This window comes from Anomalospiza imberbis, chromosome 4, assembly GCF_031753505.1.
Source record: "Anomalospiza imberbis isolate Cuckoo-Finch-1a 21T00152 chromosome 4, ASM3175350v1, whole genome shotgun sequence".
Lineage (NCBI taxonomy): Eukaryota > Metazoa > Chordata > Aves > Passeriformes > Viduidae > Anomalospiza > Anomalospiza imberbis.
The window spans coordinates 28272854-28290346 of record NC_089684.1 but is presented as its reverse complement, the minus strand read 5'-3'; the positions used below and the strand labels follow the sequence as shown (position 1 = coordinate 28290346).

General features: G+C 42.6%; 1 protein-coding gene across 28 annotated transcripts in view; it reads left to right on the top strand.

Moving 5' to 3' along the window:
* The window catches only part of ADGRL3 (adhesion G protein-coupled receptor L3), a 490120-nt gene that overhangs the window by 449321 nt on the left and 23306 nt on the right, over positions 1-17493 (top strand). For 27 of the 28 annotated variants that reach the window (XR_010998235.1, XR_010998234.1, XR_010998236.1 and 24 more), the window contains 3 exons: positions 1670-1838; positions 4597-4722; positions 7331-7427. Coding sequence is in view for 25 of the 28 variants with exons in the window: in XM_068187649.1 (XP_068043750.1) it covers positions 1670-1838; positions 4597-4722; positions 7331-7427 (392 nt within the window). In the remaining 3 variants the exon portion in view is untranslated. Of the gene's footprint in view, positions 1-1669; positions 1839-4596; positions 4723-7330; positions 7428-7722; positions 8442-17493 lie in introns of those variants that run through there. The other variant, XM_068187653.1, reaches the window with a different exon arrangement.

The window sequence follows — 17493 nt, the reverse complement described above, 5'->3', positions numbered from 1 at the left end:
GGCTGTGCTTCAGAGCAGAATACTTCTCTGATTTCCAGGGAATAATTTTTAAAAGACTCTGGAAATGCAGGAAGCTTTTATCTGGGGATGGGAAAATTGGAAAGAGGAAAAAAAGGGAGTTTTCCACTTAATTTGTTCTTCTTTTTTTTGTTGAAAAAGAAAATTATTTGTATTTTATTAATTGGTATGCAACTAGGACAATAGCATGCTCTCACTGATGGTGGAATCTCGGGGAGAAAAATATCCCAAGCGACTAAAGCTGTCGCTGTATTTAGTGACTACCTTTCTGAAGGATTGTGAGAATATATTTTCAATTTGCATCACGCTAAATATTTATAAGTGGGATTGTCTGGAAATGCTTCAAAGGAGCTGTTCTGGTCTGCTAGGTCCATAATAGTGATTTTTAAAGAACTGTCTTAATAAGTGGTTACCTCAGGGAGCTCCTCTGGTCATGTGGTTAAATAATACATATTTTATAAACTTCAGTGGAAGACTTAATGCTACATTTTCATTCTAATACCTAAAGGAAAAAAATAAACAACAAAAGACTTGAATACAATATTGGTATGCTTTTGTTTGTGATAAGTCCTGATAAAAGGAAAATGATTCAAGGCTGTAGCTGCCATGGCATCTCTGTAGCAGAGATTGTCTGTCTTGACCTCTGCAGGACTGCTTTGTCTCCTCCCAAGTTGCTGCTGCTTCATCTTTCTCCCCCTTGCCCCATGCTCTTTTTAGCAGATGGAAGCCCAGACGTGCCCAAATCCAGGCCATGCAGCAGTCACCTCATGTCCCCAGCTCTGTTGTCCAGGTAGAAAGTCAGTGGGAGAAAGCAGGCAAAACCTCCTGATCCCCCTATTTGTCGGAACAACAGTTGGGGACGAGCAGTGGCTACATCTCTACTCCCACTGCCCTCCTAAGGTGGAGCAAGGGATAATCTTAGCTTTACAGCCCATGTGAAGAAGAATTGCCCCTCCTTTTCTCCAGGGAGAAGTGGCAGCAGCTCCCACGTTAGCAAAGGTAGTGTGCGAGTGCCTGTACGAGTATACACACTTCCCCTCATCGCAGGGTGGAAGAAGTGTGAAGCAGCATTGCAAAGAACATCCTTGTGTGGAGTGGATCTGGCAAGCAGGGAATGCTTGCCCACCTGCCTGTAGCTGTTTATGTGGCTTACAGGCATATGGAAGACTAGCTAAAATGCAGCAATACATGTGTCTTGGTGTTAAGTGTAAATAAAAAAGCTAATCCAGCTGGCAGTCCTGTGAAACCAGTGGACACTAAAAAAAGTGACAATCAGAGTTGTCATTTCATTTGGTTTATTTTCTTTCACTTCATTTGCAGAAATAACATCTACATGTCATTTACATGCACAGTGCTTTTACATATTTAAAAAAGAGACATTGTGGTTACAAATGTGCTTTGGTTATGATAAATTTCTATGCTCATAACACTTCCATTTCCTTGTATTTCCTCAAGCTTGACAATTTGTAAACTGCATTCAGCTTGAAGACAAAAACTCCCTATGATTTATTTTTATATGCTATTTTCTTCTTGCTAAAACCAGGGGCAAAATCTTTCTGCCTGTAGACACATGCCTTCTTTTGTGTAGATGAAAAAACAATCCCATTCTTTTTTTCTTTTTTTCTTTTTTTTTTTTTTTTTCTCCTGACAGGTCCTGGGTTATAGGTGCAATAGCCCTACTCTGCCTATTAGGACTGACCTGGGCATTCGGACTCATGTATATTAATGAAAGCACAGTCATCATGGCGTATCTCTTCACCATATTCAATTCTCTGCAGGGAATGTTTATATTCATTTTCCATTGTGTCCTCCAGAAAAAGGTAAGATGATGGTTCCCAGCAGCAAGAGAGGTGGTAACGAGGTGTTTTGTTGCCTAACAACCACAGCATAGCATCGTCTGTGTGCCCTGAATTTGTATCACACAGATTTATCTCTGTGAGCCTAATAAGGGTGGTATTTAGACTGGAAACCAGCAAGATGCTGGGGAATGAGGTTCTGACATGTGGCAGTGGCATTTCAGCAGCCAGAGTCCTAGCAGATGTGTCAGAGACAAGGGAAAAGGCAGCTGTCAGTTTGTAGGGTCCTGCTGTCAGGGCTTTTCCTGCTGTCAGCCAGATTCTCCTTCCATGCATGCCAGTGTGAGAGTGGAGAGAATCCACGAGCATCCACAAAGTGCTCACTTGGCTGAGTGGAGCAAAGTGGAGCTTTGCATCCTCATGTGTAGTCCCTGCAGGAAATTACCCCTTTCTGTGACAGCATATGTGGGTTGATGGGCTATAATAGGGGCTGCTTCCCCTGCTTTTTTAAGAAGTGAAGGACCTGTGTTCTGCAGCAGTTCATTAGCCTTTGTATTGCTTGGGTCTGATGCGGTGTTTTGGAAATCTTCCTCAAAGCAAGCACAGCAAGTGCTTCTTGGTGGAAATTGAAGTATGCCCCAATTAACATTTGCAAGATAACAGTGGAGTAACTTAGATAAACTCCAGGGGGAAAAAATAAACACAGCAGCATTAAAATTCTGTGTTTATGTAGATCAAATTTACAGTCTCTGACAATCAGTAAGAAGTATTTTTAAGAACCGTTTTGTTCTCTACTTAAATTCAGTTATACAGGGCTCTCCAATTCTGTGCATGTCTGCCAATAATTTGCTATGTAGATTTTAGTTTCAAAAGGCAATTTACTGAACCAATAGGGAAGACTCTATGTGGATACACTGGTGCCAGTTTCTCAGGGTAACCAGTATCTTTTGCTGAAATGGCTTATTGAATAAAGTCAGGTCTGTGTTGAGATATGTCCTCCACCTGAGAGCCACAGGCTTGCTCCTCTGTTACTCACATTTTCCTATACAGGCAAGGAAGATCTGACCCATGAAAACATAATCAAAATTATAAAAAGTGAGCCCTGCAAGTGATGCCTCTGTAATGATCTGCAGAGCTGTGTGTAAATGTCATTCTTGAAACCAAAGGAAGACCTTTGGGGTGAAGAGTTTTGTCCTTGTTTTTGCATCTCAGATTTTTTCATCGTAAAAAGCTTTAAAACTTTATGTAGATGCAACTTCCTGCTGATGATCCCAAACCTTTCAGCAAGAGAGTTTCCAGGCAAGACGATAGTAAGAGTGTAGGAAGCATCACCATTGCTTATTAAACCTGCAGGTGCTTCTCTGAGAGGAATTTGAATTTCTGCACCCTTCTAACTGGTACATCCTCTCACCTCCAATGCACCCTGCAATGGGTCAGTTCCTAACCCAGCATCCCTGTACTGCTCCACAACCTCCTCGGCTCATGGGGTTCTCAGTCAGCATGACAGAACCATTCTCTTTTCTGTCTTAAGCTAATTTACACCCTTAAACCACCAGTGATGACTGTGGAATTGTTCCTGATTTATGGCTGCACAGAGGGAAGGAGAATGCAGCTGGTACCTTGATGTGGGGTGGATGCACCTCTCTGACCTAAGAGCTGAGGGAGGTATTATTTAAAGGGAGAAAAAAAATTCTTTCCTTTTCTATCTATCATGGCCTAGAAAATTGGCAAAACGCTGCAGAGAGGCAAGCAGTGGGTGGCTAATTAAAGCAATTGAATTATTTTCTCTCAGGAAAGGATTGATTAGGCACTCGAGCATATTGGGCACTTGTGGTATGTGTTTGTCTCAAGCGCTTAAGGAAGAGCCTAATGAAAAAGCTGTAATTTGCTATTTAAACAGTTGTTTCACAGAGTTGTGAAATGTGTATGGAGAGTTTGGCAAAATTGTGCAGCTAACCATGTGCTGCAAGGAATTTTTCAACTAGTGTTTTGGACATGCATGACGGTTTGGGGTTTTTTTGTGTCAATGGGTAACATGACCCTCTTTTGGCTCTTCAGTATAGTCTGCTCACCTTCAGCCCTGTCGCATCTGGTTTCTGGGTATTGCTGTCCATAAAAAGTCACACCTGAAGTTTGGTGGAAGGTTAGATCCTGTCCTGGCATAAGGCAGCGTAGTTCCTTTGAAGCAAAGGAGGTGGCATGGGTTTGACTGCAATGCCCATTTAAAACATGACTGGCTTGCACAGTGCTATGGAAAAGCAGGCTCCAGCCATCCCTGAGCACTGGGGATATAATCTCTAATGCTGCTGGTTCTACCGTTTCCTCAAATTTCAATTTGACTGCAAGAAACATTTTTTTAATAAAAAATCAATAGCTTTCATATGTTTCTCTTGGAATTTTTTTTTCTTAGTCCCCTGCCAGAAGCAATAACTTTTAGTACCTTGATGAGCCAATATGCTAGTTTATATCAAATCTACAACAATATTAATTTTCAGTCATAAATAGTGTACCTGCACTTTCTCCCATACTCCTTTGATGTGCCTCAGAGGATGCTGTAATGGGCTGGTGCCAACGAGCAGCTTTGCTGTATGGGAGCAGTCTCTTGTGACATCCTCAGCCATGAGCTCAGCTGCAAGGGGTACTAGAAGGCTTTCCCACACACTGCAGCAGATTTTGTTATACCGAAACACTGAGGAAAAATCAAGGGTTGTGTTGAAAATCAGAAGGCAGTGGGCTGCAGGAGGAGCTGCCTGCTAACCACCACTGCTCTTTCCCTGGCCAGGTACGTAAAGAGTACGGAAAATGCCTGCGCACACATTGCTGTAGTGGGAAAAGTACAGAGAGTTCTATCGGCTCAGGAAAAACCTCGGGGTCAAGGACACCTGGAAGATATTCCACAGGCTCACAGGTAACCCACGCTTTTTGTTTGTGTCCCAGTGCCATGCCAAGACCCTTCTCAGCTATTCTGGGAGGAAAGCTCCTCTTGGCACCAAAGGAGCTGCCTTAGGCCACTCCCCAGGGCACCTGCAGAGATTTCCCTCACTTCCAGACCTGAACTCAACACAGTGGTTTCCCCTGAAACGTGATGGCTATTAAATGCCTCTCCAAGAACCTTCTGAATAGTTCTGTTGGGAATAAAAAGTGCAGACTTGCCTTCCAGAGGCAGGTGGGTGGTTATCACTTGAGATGTCCTGCCTGTTCTCCATAGAAAGCAGGAGGTGGGAGTGTTTTGTCAGCTGTGCTACATTCCAGTACATCCTTTAATCGTGAGATGAAGGTTGTCACTATTAACTATTAACATATACAAGAATGATGCTATAAGCCCTGAGTGTTTTTCTTGTAAAAAAATTTAAAGGCTACAAGTGTCTTGTAGCAGACTTCCCAGTGAAATAGCTGGCTTTCTGACATTTAGTGGTTTGGTCTGTTCTGTGCCTCACACAATTTGTCTTAGCTTATAGACCTCTTATGGCAAGCCATTGGGGTCAGACTATCTCACTATGCTACTAGATTTGTTGCCTTTGGTCACCTGAAAATTCAGGTTTTGTGCAGTTTGTGCACTTAGGCAGTTTTGAAGCTAACTTGTGGGTAGAGATGCAGATTTATGGATGAAGAGTTCATATAAAATGAAGAAGCTTATTTCTTAATCAATAGAAACCAAACACAAATTTATTCAGTATTCGTAATGGAAGTAATTATACATGACAGTTCCACTATTAAATTATAAAAGACATGCAGCGAGTAACAGCTTATAACTTTCCAGGAAAACCTAATTTGCAATTTATGTCTTGGAGCAAATCATTATTTATTTGCAGTGGTTTCCAAGATGTCATCCAAAAGCTCTGTTTCAGTGTTTTCATAGGTCTGGTAGCTATGCAGAGCAAATAAAAGCAATAGAATATAGAACCTCTCCAGTAGGCCATCAAATCCCAGTAATGTCCAAAACTCAAAATATCCAGCAACATTCAGGTAGCTGATTTGAAAGTCTCTGGTGTTACAAAACTTAGCTGCTGTCCTGGTGCTCTCCTCTCCAAGAAGGGTTGACTTTAATGGTCCCCTCCTCTCACCAGCCCCAGCACAAGACAACAAGCCCTTTTGAGGGTGAACTGAGTCTTCTGGCAGCAATCCCATTGTGGCAGGTGAGGTCTGAGGCACTAAGGAAGATTATTTCGCCTGCAGAAGCATGTTCTTGAAAGGATGGAAGTTCCTAAGGCCTATTGTAGCCAGGAGAAACCTCACACAGGTGATGGAGAATAGATGGAGATCAGTCTGAGTTGTTGAAAAAATCTGCTCCTAACTTTAAATAGAGAAGACCATGAGGAGGAAAGCTTCTAAGATCCCTTTATTCTCTAAGAAGCTCACAGAAAACAGAATAATTAATCTACAATGGATCATGTCAGAGAAATATAATAAATTAAATGTCCAGGTGAAAAATAATTCCTATAAAAGATAGTGGGCCTCATGTCACATGGTACTTCCATTTATAGAGGGCTAATGCATTATTAGGAGATGCTGTTATTCCATGGTTAATGAGTAATCTAAGCCTTTTCAGCCTGGGACCATATGATTAGGCCTTGGTAAATCTCTCATGGCTAAGATTTTACAATGGAAACCACTTGATTTGTGGTCTGTCACAATGGGGAAAAAGCTTCCCAGTCCCCCAGACCACCTACCATCTCTTTCACAGAGCCAAGGAAAACATCCATCAGAGTCACAGACGTGAGGTGAGGGAGAGTTTCCCTGGGACATCTGGGTCCAGTCACCTTCATGCAGGGATTGGGTTTGAGCTGCTCCGAAGATGCATTTTGGCCGATTTTTTTATATTTTGCAAGGTCTGGTTGGGGAGGAGTGAGACAGTGATGTAAATGCCACAGAGGCAGATACTTTACAGCATATTTGAGGAACAAAACAGAAGGCCAACATATTCAGGACACTTTTGCCAGTAGCAGAAGCTATACCGCAGATGGCAAAACCATCACAGATTTTTCAGTATGGGAACAGAAGTTATTCATTTGTGAGGATTTTTTTTGCCCCCCTAAAATCCCAAAGATGGAAAATAGCTATAGAAAACTTCTGCTCATTCAGGGACACCAAGACACAAAGTCTTCTGTTACACTTCACAAAAAATAAGAAACAAGTTGTCTGAGTATGAGAAGCACACGTGCTTCTGTGTGTGTGGGTTATTTTTCCATTATTTGGTGCTATATTGGTAGACCTGTAGCTGGCATGGGGTCTGGGTTTCTCTCGTGCATGATTTATTTTTTTTTTTAATTAAGATGTAAGCAATTCAATTATACACTTTTTCTTTGAGGTAGGCATTTGAGTTACGAAGTAAGTCTGGCAGGGTCTGGCATGCATGAGGCAGGCTACAACAAAACAGCAACTGCTTGCTTACAGCTGGCTAGGAGCAAGTCTCATCCTGAGCTAGACATGCCAGTATCCATCCTTAGTGAGGCAGAAAGAAACCTCTCTGCAGCTGCTAAAAATTCATTGCCTGCTGTGCTTCAATCCCCCTTCAGAGCCGGATTCGTAGGATGTGGAATGACACAGTTCGAAAGCAGTCCGAGTCTTCCTTTATTACTGGAGATATAAACAGTTCAGCTTCACTCAACAGAGGTAATTATAAACTGTTTTTCATATCTCTAGCTCTTCTGATGGCTTTAAGGAGTCTGAAATGTGTTGCCTCTTTGCCCCCTACCTTTTCCTCCTCACCCCAAACGTCACTGGAACCTGTTCTACAACCCAAGAAATGTTACAGTGATAAATGGGAGGAGATTTTTATGGTGGTTGTTGCTTTCTTTTTCTTTTCTTTCTTTATTTCTACAAGTGCATTTTCAAGAATTGTCATTTCTGGAAGGAAGTTAGTGAAAAAGAGCAATGAAATTAAGTTGAAATCTCCCCTTTCCCTCAGAAAGCTGCTAGTGCCAGAAGCTGCTGACGTGTCAGGCTTCGTTGCTGACAGTGAAAATGGGCCATTACAGCACTGTACAGCCTGTGTTAAGCATCACAGGAGTCCTGATTGTCCTGCATATGTAGCAATACTGTCATCTTTACAGAAGCAAAAGTGAACAGCAGAACATAGACGTAAGGAAAAACTGTGCTTGGAACAAAATTGTCTGTGTTGGTGTTAATATACCTAGTTTGAAGAACTGACTGATGTGAACTTTATAGACATCTGTGGAGGAAAGGCTATCAGAAATGTATATGCCAAACAAAATGTGGTGTCTGGCACAAGAGGAAATATGAAGAGCTTTTTTAAACCAAGTGTTTTTCAGGGAGCTGTAGGAAAACGGCAGTAACAGAATACCAGAAAAAGAGCCTCAGAGGTTGTTTCCTTTCTCTTCCAGTACAGCTACTTTATGAATTAACCTTGAGCAACCAGATGCCAAACTCTGTTTTGTGTTATCTGTCCAGTTGATGCTGAAATTAATAGATGGTAGAATTGGGATTACTGGGCCTAGCTGTTCTCTCATGATGATGAAAATCAAACGTATTTCCAGTCCTGATGGCTGGTCTGCAAAGCTCAACTGAGAATTGAGTTGAGACTTTGGTTCCTATTCAATCCTTATTCTCACTGAATTCCCACTTATTTTAGGGTGAGTTTTGCCTGAGGATCGGCTTGAAGGATTTTGACTGTGCTGAGTAATATTAACTGAGTGCAAAGGGGGAACTAGGGGTATGTGATTCTGTTCTCTGAGCATTATACACGCTGCCCAAATCAGTGCAAAGGGGGAAGGCAGTGCAACATGGAGCTGTCCTGTTCTTCAGCTCACTGGTCCTTTTTGTGCCGGGATATTTTCCCTTTGCACTGGAGATTCATTAATAAAGTTGACTATAAGATTCTATTACTGCAAATGCCTGATTTATCCACATACGTTGCCCTCACATCTGTCTCTGTCTCTGCATTAAAGACTGCAGAGCAGCAGTCTGGGTCTAATGGAGGGGGGAATTGGTTCACACAAAGGTTTCTACCAAGAGCCACTGTCTCCCTCAGCCATCCATCCCACTGCTCCATCTCGGTGGCAAACCAAAATGTGTTATGCATGAAATGTTTTCTCCTTTAGTTATCACAGAAGTTGAACTTGCTCTCTGATGCAGCTGAGGTTACCAAGGGATGTGTTTTAGCAAACAGGATCTTCTGGGCTTGTTAGCAAAAGAAAGGTATCTCTCATTTTTTTTGGTTGTGCACTTTTTTCTGGGCCAAGAAGGAAGTATGACTGTCAACTGGGACAAGTGAAGAGGTTTCAAGTGGGCAATATTCATCCCAGTGTGGTGAGAGCCTGTAACAATATGTGCCTGTTATTTAAAGGTCAGTTGGGAAATGAACTGGCAGGGGAAGCATCTTCAAAGCAGGTTTCCTCCAGCTATTTTCCCTGTGTAACACTGGATGAGGTGAATCACCTGAAGGGCCTGAATCTCTCTACTGGCTACAGAAGCAGCCTGATAAGTGTCTTATAAGGCAAGCCTTTTAGGTGGAACACTGAAGTGACTTGAGTAAGTTTTACGATTCTACAGTCATCCTCCCTCTTTTTCACACAGGCAGGCACAATATTTGTTGTTGTTGGGTTTTGGGGATTTTGTCTGGTAAACAGAAATATTTGTAAAGTGGAGGTTAAAAATATTTCTATGGGAGATGGCATCTCCAAAGCAGCAGGTGGTCAGTTCCACATGGAAAAACACCTGACATCAACAGCAATCCCAGCTGCATGGAACTCCAGGTATTTCTCCCTTTATCGTGTTTATTTTAACTGAAAAGCAACATTCGTGGTCTTAGAGCTTTCCACAGAGAAAACACTCCAGAGAACTGCAGCCTGAACAGAGCAGTGGGGCAATGTGTTTTTTAAAGTTCTTGTCTTACTCTTAATATTTACATATCTATTCATCTTTAAAGGAGCTGTTTCATTAATGTTTTGTTTACAGGCATGCTATTAAGGCTCAGAGGATTCAAATATGAGCCTTGAACTGTCTGGTCAGTAGGTTTCCCTACCTGAGGCTGATACAATAGGGTCCTATTCCTGTTCAAAATTCCCACTCCAGTCCTCCCAGCCTAGACACCTTTTGCACAAAATTATCTGTATTATCCCAAGTTAAACATTCTATGTGTGCTGGCATTTTCCCCAGAGCCTTCAGAGAGCAGTCGGTGTTCTAAAACAGGAAGAAAATGATCCTTTGTCCCCAGGATTGTCCTAGCATCTAGGTCTTGGAGCTTAACTCCACTTCTCCATGTCCTGGGCCAGCACTGAGTTTTGACGTTTCTGCTGGGGGAGCTGAAACTAGCCCTCTAACTGGGGTACTCTCTCATTGAAACCTGTTTTTTCCCTGATACCATTCATCATGTTCACAGCCTTCTGCCACATGGTAGCATTCCAGGCAAGACAGCTCTGCCTATCCATATTTCCTGTATGATGACCTGCATTTCTGTATGACATCTCATCCCTTCTTCCTTCATGAACCTCCTAGACATCAGTCTGGAATATGGTGCCTGTGGTAGTGCATCCTTCCTTTAGACATACAGCTATGACCTTTTCTGATTTAGCAGGTAATACACTGTTTATGGCTCTTTTCAGCTCCATATTTTCTTTTATCTTCTATTCCCCCCTCTCCCTGCCAAAGTAATTGACCATAATGTTACTTTTCTTATTCTCATTTATGACACCGGGAATTTCAGGCATAACCCCAAATATGCCTGATTAAATGTGTTCTGTAATGAAAACTTTATTCTGTCCTAAGGCATAAAATACTATTTCAGATATTTCCTGAAGGTAGCATCTAAGTATTGATTAATAAAATGTATGTCTGGCTTTGTTTCCCCTCGCTGCTCATTATGGCTTTGTAGTGATGCGGATTTGGGGTTATTATACTACTGAAATCAGGAGGAAGGGAAGAGAAACTGGCTGTGGATTTCCTTTTTTACTGTCGAATGAAGAGCATGCCTGTCCAGCCCATGAGCATGGTCTCAGTTTCAGGATCCACAGGGAATCCTGCTTTTTGCATTCCCACTCTGCAACTCTGTCCAATTCACACCCTGGGTCTGGCTGCATAACTTCTTCCATGTGTTTCACGTCCAACCTGTGCTCTACATTTATTTTCCTAGTGCTGAAAACTTCAGAAGTGTAAAAGCTGAACCAAGCTGATTACCTCATAAGTGGGAAAAAGAAGTTTCCCTGTGCCTGCAGGGTGTTTGGTGTGATCTTAATGCAGGCACTTGGATGCAGTTCTGAAGAAGTAGTACAAAAGGAATGCATGTAGGATGGACTGTTTGCAGGAGTTCAGTACTTTGCAGTCTCAAAAGTGGAATGTATGAAGGAAAAGCAACAGAGCTTGCCTGAGCTTTGGGTACATCCAGTTGGCTACCTCAGGATTGTGAGGGATGGGCCTGTTTGCACCTTTAGAGTGTTAATGTCAAAAAGCTCTGGGATAGCTCAGCCAGCCTTGCAAACAAGTAGTCATAGCATGAAACAGCAATGTGACACCAGCCTATTTTTATCCATGTCTAGGTGAGAGGCAGTACAGTAATTACTGTCTCTCTTTGGATATGAGACACCTGGGTGAGAAAAAAAATCTTTATGAGCTATGTGGTACTTTGTTACCCTTCAAGTTTTCAAGGTGGGGGAAGGGAGGTGGTGGTATGATTTTTTTTTTTTCAGAGGAAAAATGGAAGTTATCTGTTAAAGGAGGGCCTGTTCCTTGTTTTGGTGAGGCTCAAGAGCAGCAGAGACAAAGGACTTTGTCACTGGTGCAAGGCAGTGTTTTGTAAAAGGAAAATGCTCAGATGGAGTTGTGTGTATCAATTCAAGTTAGCACATAGTAGTTTTTTCCTCTTCAGGGAAATAACTGGGCTCGGAGTAAAGTCACCAGATTTCACAGAGAATAGAAACTGCTCCAGAAACTGCTCCAGAAGTGTGTTGTGTTGAGTCAAGTGGTGTTCTCCTGCTGTAATGCTCTGACTCTTAGTTTATAAACTAGACAGCCAATATAATAGTGTATCCCAATAGCAGTCCTGCTATAGAAACAGGAGTATGTACACCTCTTGTCTATTGGAGATATATATATATATATATCTGTATATGTATATGTGTGTATATGCTTTATGTCCATCCACCCCCAAAGTACTGTTTACCATCCCCACCACCCTCATCCATGGAGGTCTCCTGGAAGCATTCCTGGTGGTCTGCATTGCTGCTCCACTAGTCTGAAAGAAAAGAAACAGCAGGGAGCTGTGAGAACAGAGCTTTTTCATGAGGGAGAACACCTGGGAGCTGAGGGAGAGTCAAGCGCAATCCAAACCCTCAGTGATGGTTCATTGTGCCACAGGGGATTAAGCCAGGAGGCAGAGCCCTGGACAAGGTGAGGAGATGAACCTGGTCCAGACCACCAGCAGATACTGGCAGAGACAGGGCTGGAAATAGGGCTACAAGGCAGGTCCAAGATCCAGCAGGAGCCAGACACAAGGCAAGGACTGGATGCCCAGAGCTGAGCAGGGCTGTGGCTTCCTGGTGGGTCTCATCGAGATCACCGAGGCCTAAGGGGGTTGTAAGGACCTCAAAAGCTGTTGCAGATTGGAGCCTAGGACCCCTGGCAGCTCTTCCTGAAGGATGGTAAGTCTTGAATACAAATTCCTCCATGCGGCCCTAAGGGTCCATTCATGAGGGAGAAGGCTCTTGCCAAAAAACCCCATCAGAGTCATCACAAAGCCCTCAGATCCACAGTATTGGCACAACAAATATTATCCCTGACTAGGAAAGCCATGATCATTCCCTGTTTGCTCCCATGCAAATGGGCTGAAATGAAAAATGGAAATGAGGGTATTGCTTGTCACTCCCCCTTGCTTTTTCTTCCCAATGCATAAGTGCTGTTGCATGTTTCCTCTTCTGGGTAGCATTCCAGAATAAATACTTGATTTCCCTTTGCTTTATTATTTCTCCTCTGTTTTTATGTCAACCACAAAGACTTAATCTGAAACACACACAGGAAAAAGGGAAATTATTGCTACTGTTTTCAGAGGTAAGCAGTTTAATGTCAAATTCATGTGGATTTCTTCATAATGAACAGAACAAATTGAGCTCAAATTCAAACAGTGGGAATCTGAGTCAGAGAGGAAAATTAAAATGAAGAACATTAATATCCTGATTTCTAACCCAACCGAGACCTGATTGTTTCCTAAATGAAATCTCCCATCAAATTCCTTCCACCCACCCAAAAATATAATTAAGCTGTGATTTCCAGGCTGAAATCCTATCTGCACTGTGAATTCAGCAGGGACAACTGTGTGTGTTGCAGAATTGTTCTCAGGTGAATTTACTTTTCTGCATTTTTCAGAAGCAGTTTTTTAGAAAACACCAGTAGAAGATTAAATTCTTCCTTTAGTAGGAGACTCACTCTGGAAGACAGGAGGTATAGGTTAACACTGAGACAGTGCAATGAGTCAGGATTTGGTCACCAAATCTGCCCTTTCTGCTGAGAGATAAGGGCTGCTGGATGTTTTTCAGTTTAGCTGTCTGCAGGTGTGGTGGGTGCCATGGTATGGACATAACTGGCCAATACAGCATTGAAAACAGGGTGGAATTTGGTGTGGTAAAAAGCACAGGCAAGCAGGGGAGGAGGGAAAAAAAAAAAAAAAAAACAACCAAAACCAACAAAAAAACAAAAGAAAGGAGCAGAACTGGGTTCCCCAGGGATCTCAAACCCAATCCTTGGTATACTTCAAAGTGCAATTGCTGCTCACTATAACCCATTTGCGAGTGCTGACCCTTTGCTGCCTAGATAAAGCAGAGAGAAGGTGGAAGTTTGGACAGTGGAAGTGCTACTGTTGTCCTGCATCAGCCTTCCTCAAGATGCTTGTTTGCTCCTTGATGGATTAATGTGACTGGTATCACAGAGATTTCTGCTAAATTTATGTTGCATATAAAACAAATAGCAAGCAGCCATGTTCTAGGAGAAGTGGAAGTGCCTCTGCTCATCTTGATAGGAGACTCAGAGGACACCACCAAATGATCTGTCACAGTCTGTCTACACACTTCTTACCTACTCTGAGTAACACTTATGGCTTTTCTTGTGGTTTGAAGATATTAGAGAATAAATACTTCCTCTGTTTTCTTTCCATTTGTTGTCTTTTTACAGTTGGCAGCAAACAGTGCCCCAGTTTCTCCTGTTAAGTCAGTCAGCTTTCATGTAATTTCTTTCAGAGAGATCATTTTAGGGTGTTAGCAGTGTTAATGGTCACTTTTTTCCCCCATTATTTCTTGTTCCTGTTGTGGTTCTGGGGTAAGCAGGTTCAGTGCAGAGGACTCACAGGATGTCCAAGGTGCCTGCAGTTGCTCTCCTTGCTCATGAATGCAGCTGTAGATATCTAAAGGGAACTCACCAAAATATTAATGGATATAAAAATACACATTATTCTTGGTATCTGAGCACTTAACAGCTCAAAGACAATTGGGCTAAAGAAAAGTGTCTGTCTTCTGCAGACTCTTCGGTCTTGTGAGTACCATCACTGCGCAGCTGGGTATGTGCTGCAGGGCAAGAGCCACGTCTGTTTAAAACTGAACACCCCCTGGAGATGCTTTAAAAGCTTTCAGCTCTGTTTTCAGTCATACTCAGGGTTTGATGGATGCAAATGCAGAGGAATAATCAAAGCTGAACCTGGGATGGCCCTTGGCAGGGACAGCAGCCTCGGTGACCATTCAGAGACCATCATTTTTCAACGTGCAAATCTCATTTCTTCATTGTCATTGTTTCAAATCTAAAACATGGCGCTCTCCCCCCAACCTATCCCTTTGTTCAGAGTGCTGAGAGGTGTCAGTGCCTAATGTTGTCTGTGCTGACCATTGCTGAGTTGGCAGGGGCAGCCTGCTGCATGAACCTGAGGGATGCAGCAGTCCTTGCTCTTGAGCATCATCCTTCACATTGCAAAGCCCTTAGTCCTGGGAAATTTATTCTGTGTTTCAAGGGGTACATCGGTCCTGGAGCCTGGAGATCTCTGGTTTAGCCACAAACAGCAGCAGCAGTGCCAGTCTCTTCCCTCTCTGGAATATGATTAGATGTTCAGTTTCTATTTTTTTTTAAGTCAAGGCTGCTACTTGAGAAGGGGGTTTTTGGAGCTGCTGGTTGTTTGGTGGAAATCAAGGGGTAAGAAGCAGGGTAGAATCTCTGACAGCACTTCTCTGCTAATCCAAATGCAGCCTGTGGCCTGTTTTGCAGCATCTCATCCATCCACAGCTACTGGAATGCTGCAGCTCCTACTCTTCACTGGGCAGACTGGTGTTCATGGGTGCTCACTGTCCTAGCACCCTGTGTGCTAGGATTAGTGCTCACAACTCCAAGGACAGCCTGCAAAAGAAATAGCATAGTCAGTTTATACCAGGACTTCAAAACTTCTATTTTACCCACCGCAGGAGGCTGTTCCTTTACCTCCCCATCTCCCCACCACTGGCAATTTCCTAATGAAGCTCTTTGGTTTCATCCCCCCTGCCCTTCTGCTGCTTCTGTTCCCTCTGTAACTCTTACAGACACACTTACCCTCCCCTGACCCCATGGATACCCCTTCCTGCGACCCACTGCCCAGATGGAGGGTGTATTTGGAGGGAGTAATCCACATGCCATTGCACCAGTTCTGTCACAAGGGATTGCTGTTTGTAAGCCAAAAAATCTCTGCAACCCTGTTAAGCAACTGTTGATTTGGCTAAATGTCAGCAACTGGCCTCAAAATGACCCATCCTGATAATCACATGTGAAGTAAAGAGATAAAGAGAAGTTCCAGGTAGGTGACAGCAGAGGAATATTTTCTCATTGCAAGGGGAAGTCATCAGCCTTTTGGACTAGCAAATTGCTTCTGGTGGTTTTTATCTCCCCCCCACCCGCCACTTTCTCAATCAGATGTACATTTTATGCTAGAAAAATTATGATTTTCTGCATCAAGGATCAAAACTTAGAGAGTTTAACTCTTATTTCTGCCTATGTGCAAAATTAATCCCATTGTTGATATTCTCCTGGTTTATTTTGCCTCTCTGCTGCCTGGGACTGAGTTAGCTGAGATTTGTTGCCGTGATTTCAGTGAGTGACATGACATTCTTCCTTTGGGAGATATTATGAACTGGCTTTGATTTTAGGATTGACAGCCATATAATTGGAAGTTCAGTCATTAGGTGGATCAGCTTTAAAGAGGAAAAGTAAGGGCAAGGCAATTTCTGAAATCAGAGCAGGCTTTGGGGATTATTAGATCTGGCAGAGTATTGCTGCAGAGCAGGCTTAATATGGTGACTGTGAAGGAGGAAGGAAGAAAGCATAGCTGCTTTTACAGATTCCTGGAAGCATGGTCCAGTTTTCACCACAGGCAGGGCTCTGTGCACATCTTGGGTAAGGCCTCAGGTTTAGTGAGAAATAATCATAAACGGGAACAATTAGGGATAATGCATGTTTGTATAGTGGAGATACAATGTTGTGTAAACCTTTGTAAGGGGTAGTGGTGGTATAAAGAAATGTTCCATCCTGGGCCAGTGTTTCTGCTCCAGGCACTGAAAAAGTAATTAACAAGTGAGCAAATACTTATAAATTATTATAAATTGAAAAATTGATTTAAAAACACACTAGCTGTGTGTTTTGAACATGGCCTGCAGATTACAATCCAGAAGAGGTTTGTCATCTGAAATTATTGCCAAAAAAAGGAAGGGGAAAAAAAAGGGGCAAAGAAATACTTTTGCGTCCCTGTCTCTGCAAAAAAGCATGGGATGTTTCATGTGGCAGAAGATGGCCCAGAGCTTAACAACCTCATTTGCTGAAACTCCATTTCACTGCAGTCAGTATTAATAGCTTCACAATGAATAGATTAGATGCTGCAAGTGACAACAAACCTATTTGAGAGAAATTTAATAGGGAAGTTTATTGAAGTTTATTAACTGAATCCTGTTGGCTATTATAAGAAAAGAGCTTGATAAATCTAAATGTCAGAGCATTTGTTGGAAGGAACTTGGAAAAATACTGAAAATACCTGTTGTCCTCCAGCAAATATGTGTGATTTTGGTTTCATAATTGCATTTATTGTTAGAACAAATTTTGAACGCATGGAAGACCAGGATTCATTAAATACTTGAAAATTCTACCTGTAGAAAAGGACACAGTGGAATGCTGGTAAGGAAAGTCTCAAATAAAACTAGAGCTTTGACTCCTACAAACCCACTTTTGTTTCCCTGAGAGGAAAATGGAATAAGTTAATACTAAGTAAAGTATGAAACCAGCCAGAATGTACAAACTGAAATCACTGCAGAGAGGCCATTCCAGTGACATTCCAGTCTGAGCTATTCACCACACTTGGGGTAAGGCAGCGTGTGTTATGGGGTTGTTTTAATGGACACTTAGAGGAAGACTGAGCTCTTACCACATCATTTTTGTCCAAGCTAAACCATGTCCCCTGACAGCTCAGGAAGTGTTCTACCTTCAGAGAGTGGTCCATGTTCTTCCTGGTTGTCACTTGTCCCTGCAAGACAGTCTGAACTCAAGGACATGATATGCAAGAATTTGAGGGACCTGGTTCATGGTGGATGTGAGCCACAAGACAAGCTGGGTGTTCCAGGAGTCAGAGCAGGCAGGAGTACAGCACTGTGCCCTTACCTTGTGGAAAGGGGGGCACATTGCTGGCAAAACTGGGAGGAAACAGGATTGAGATTGATTGAAAATACAGCAGTACATA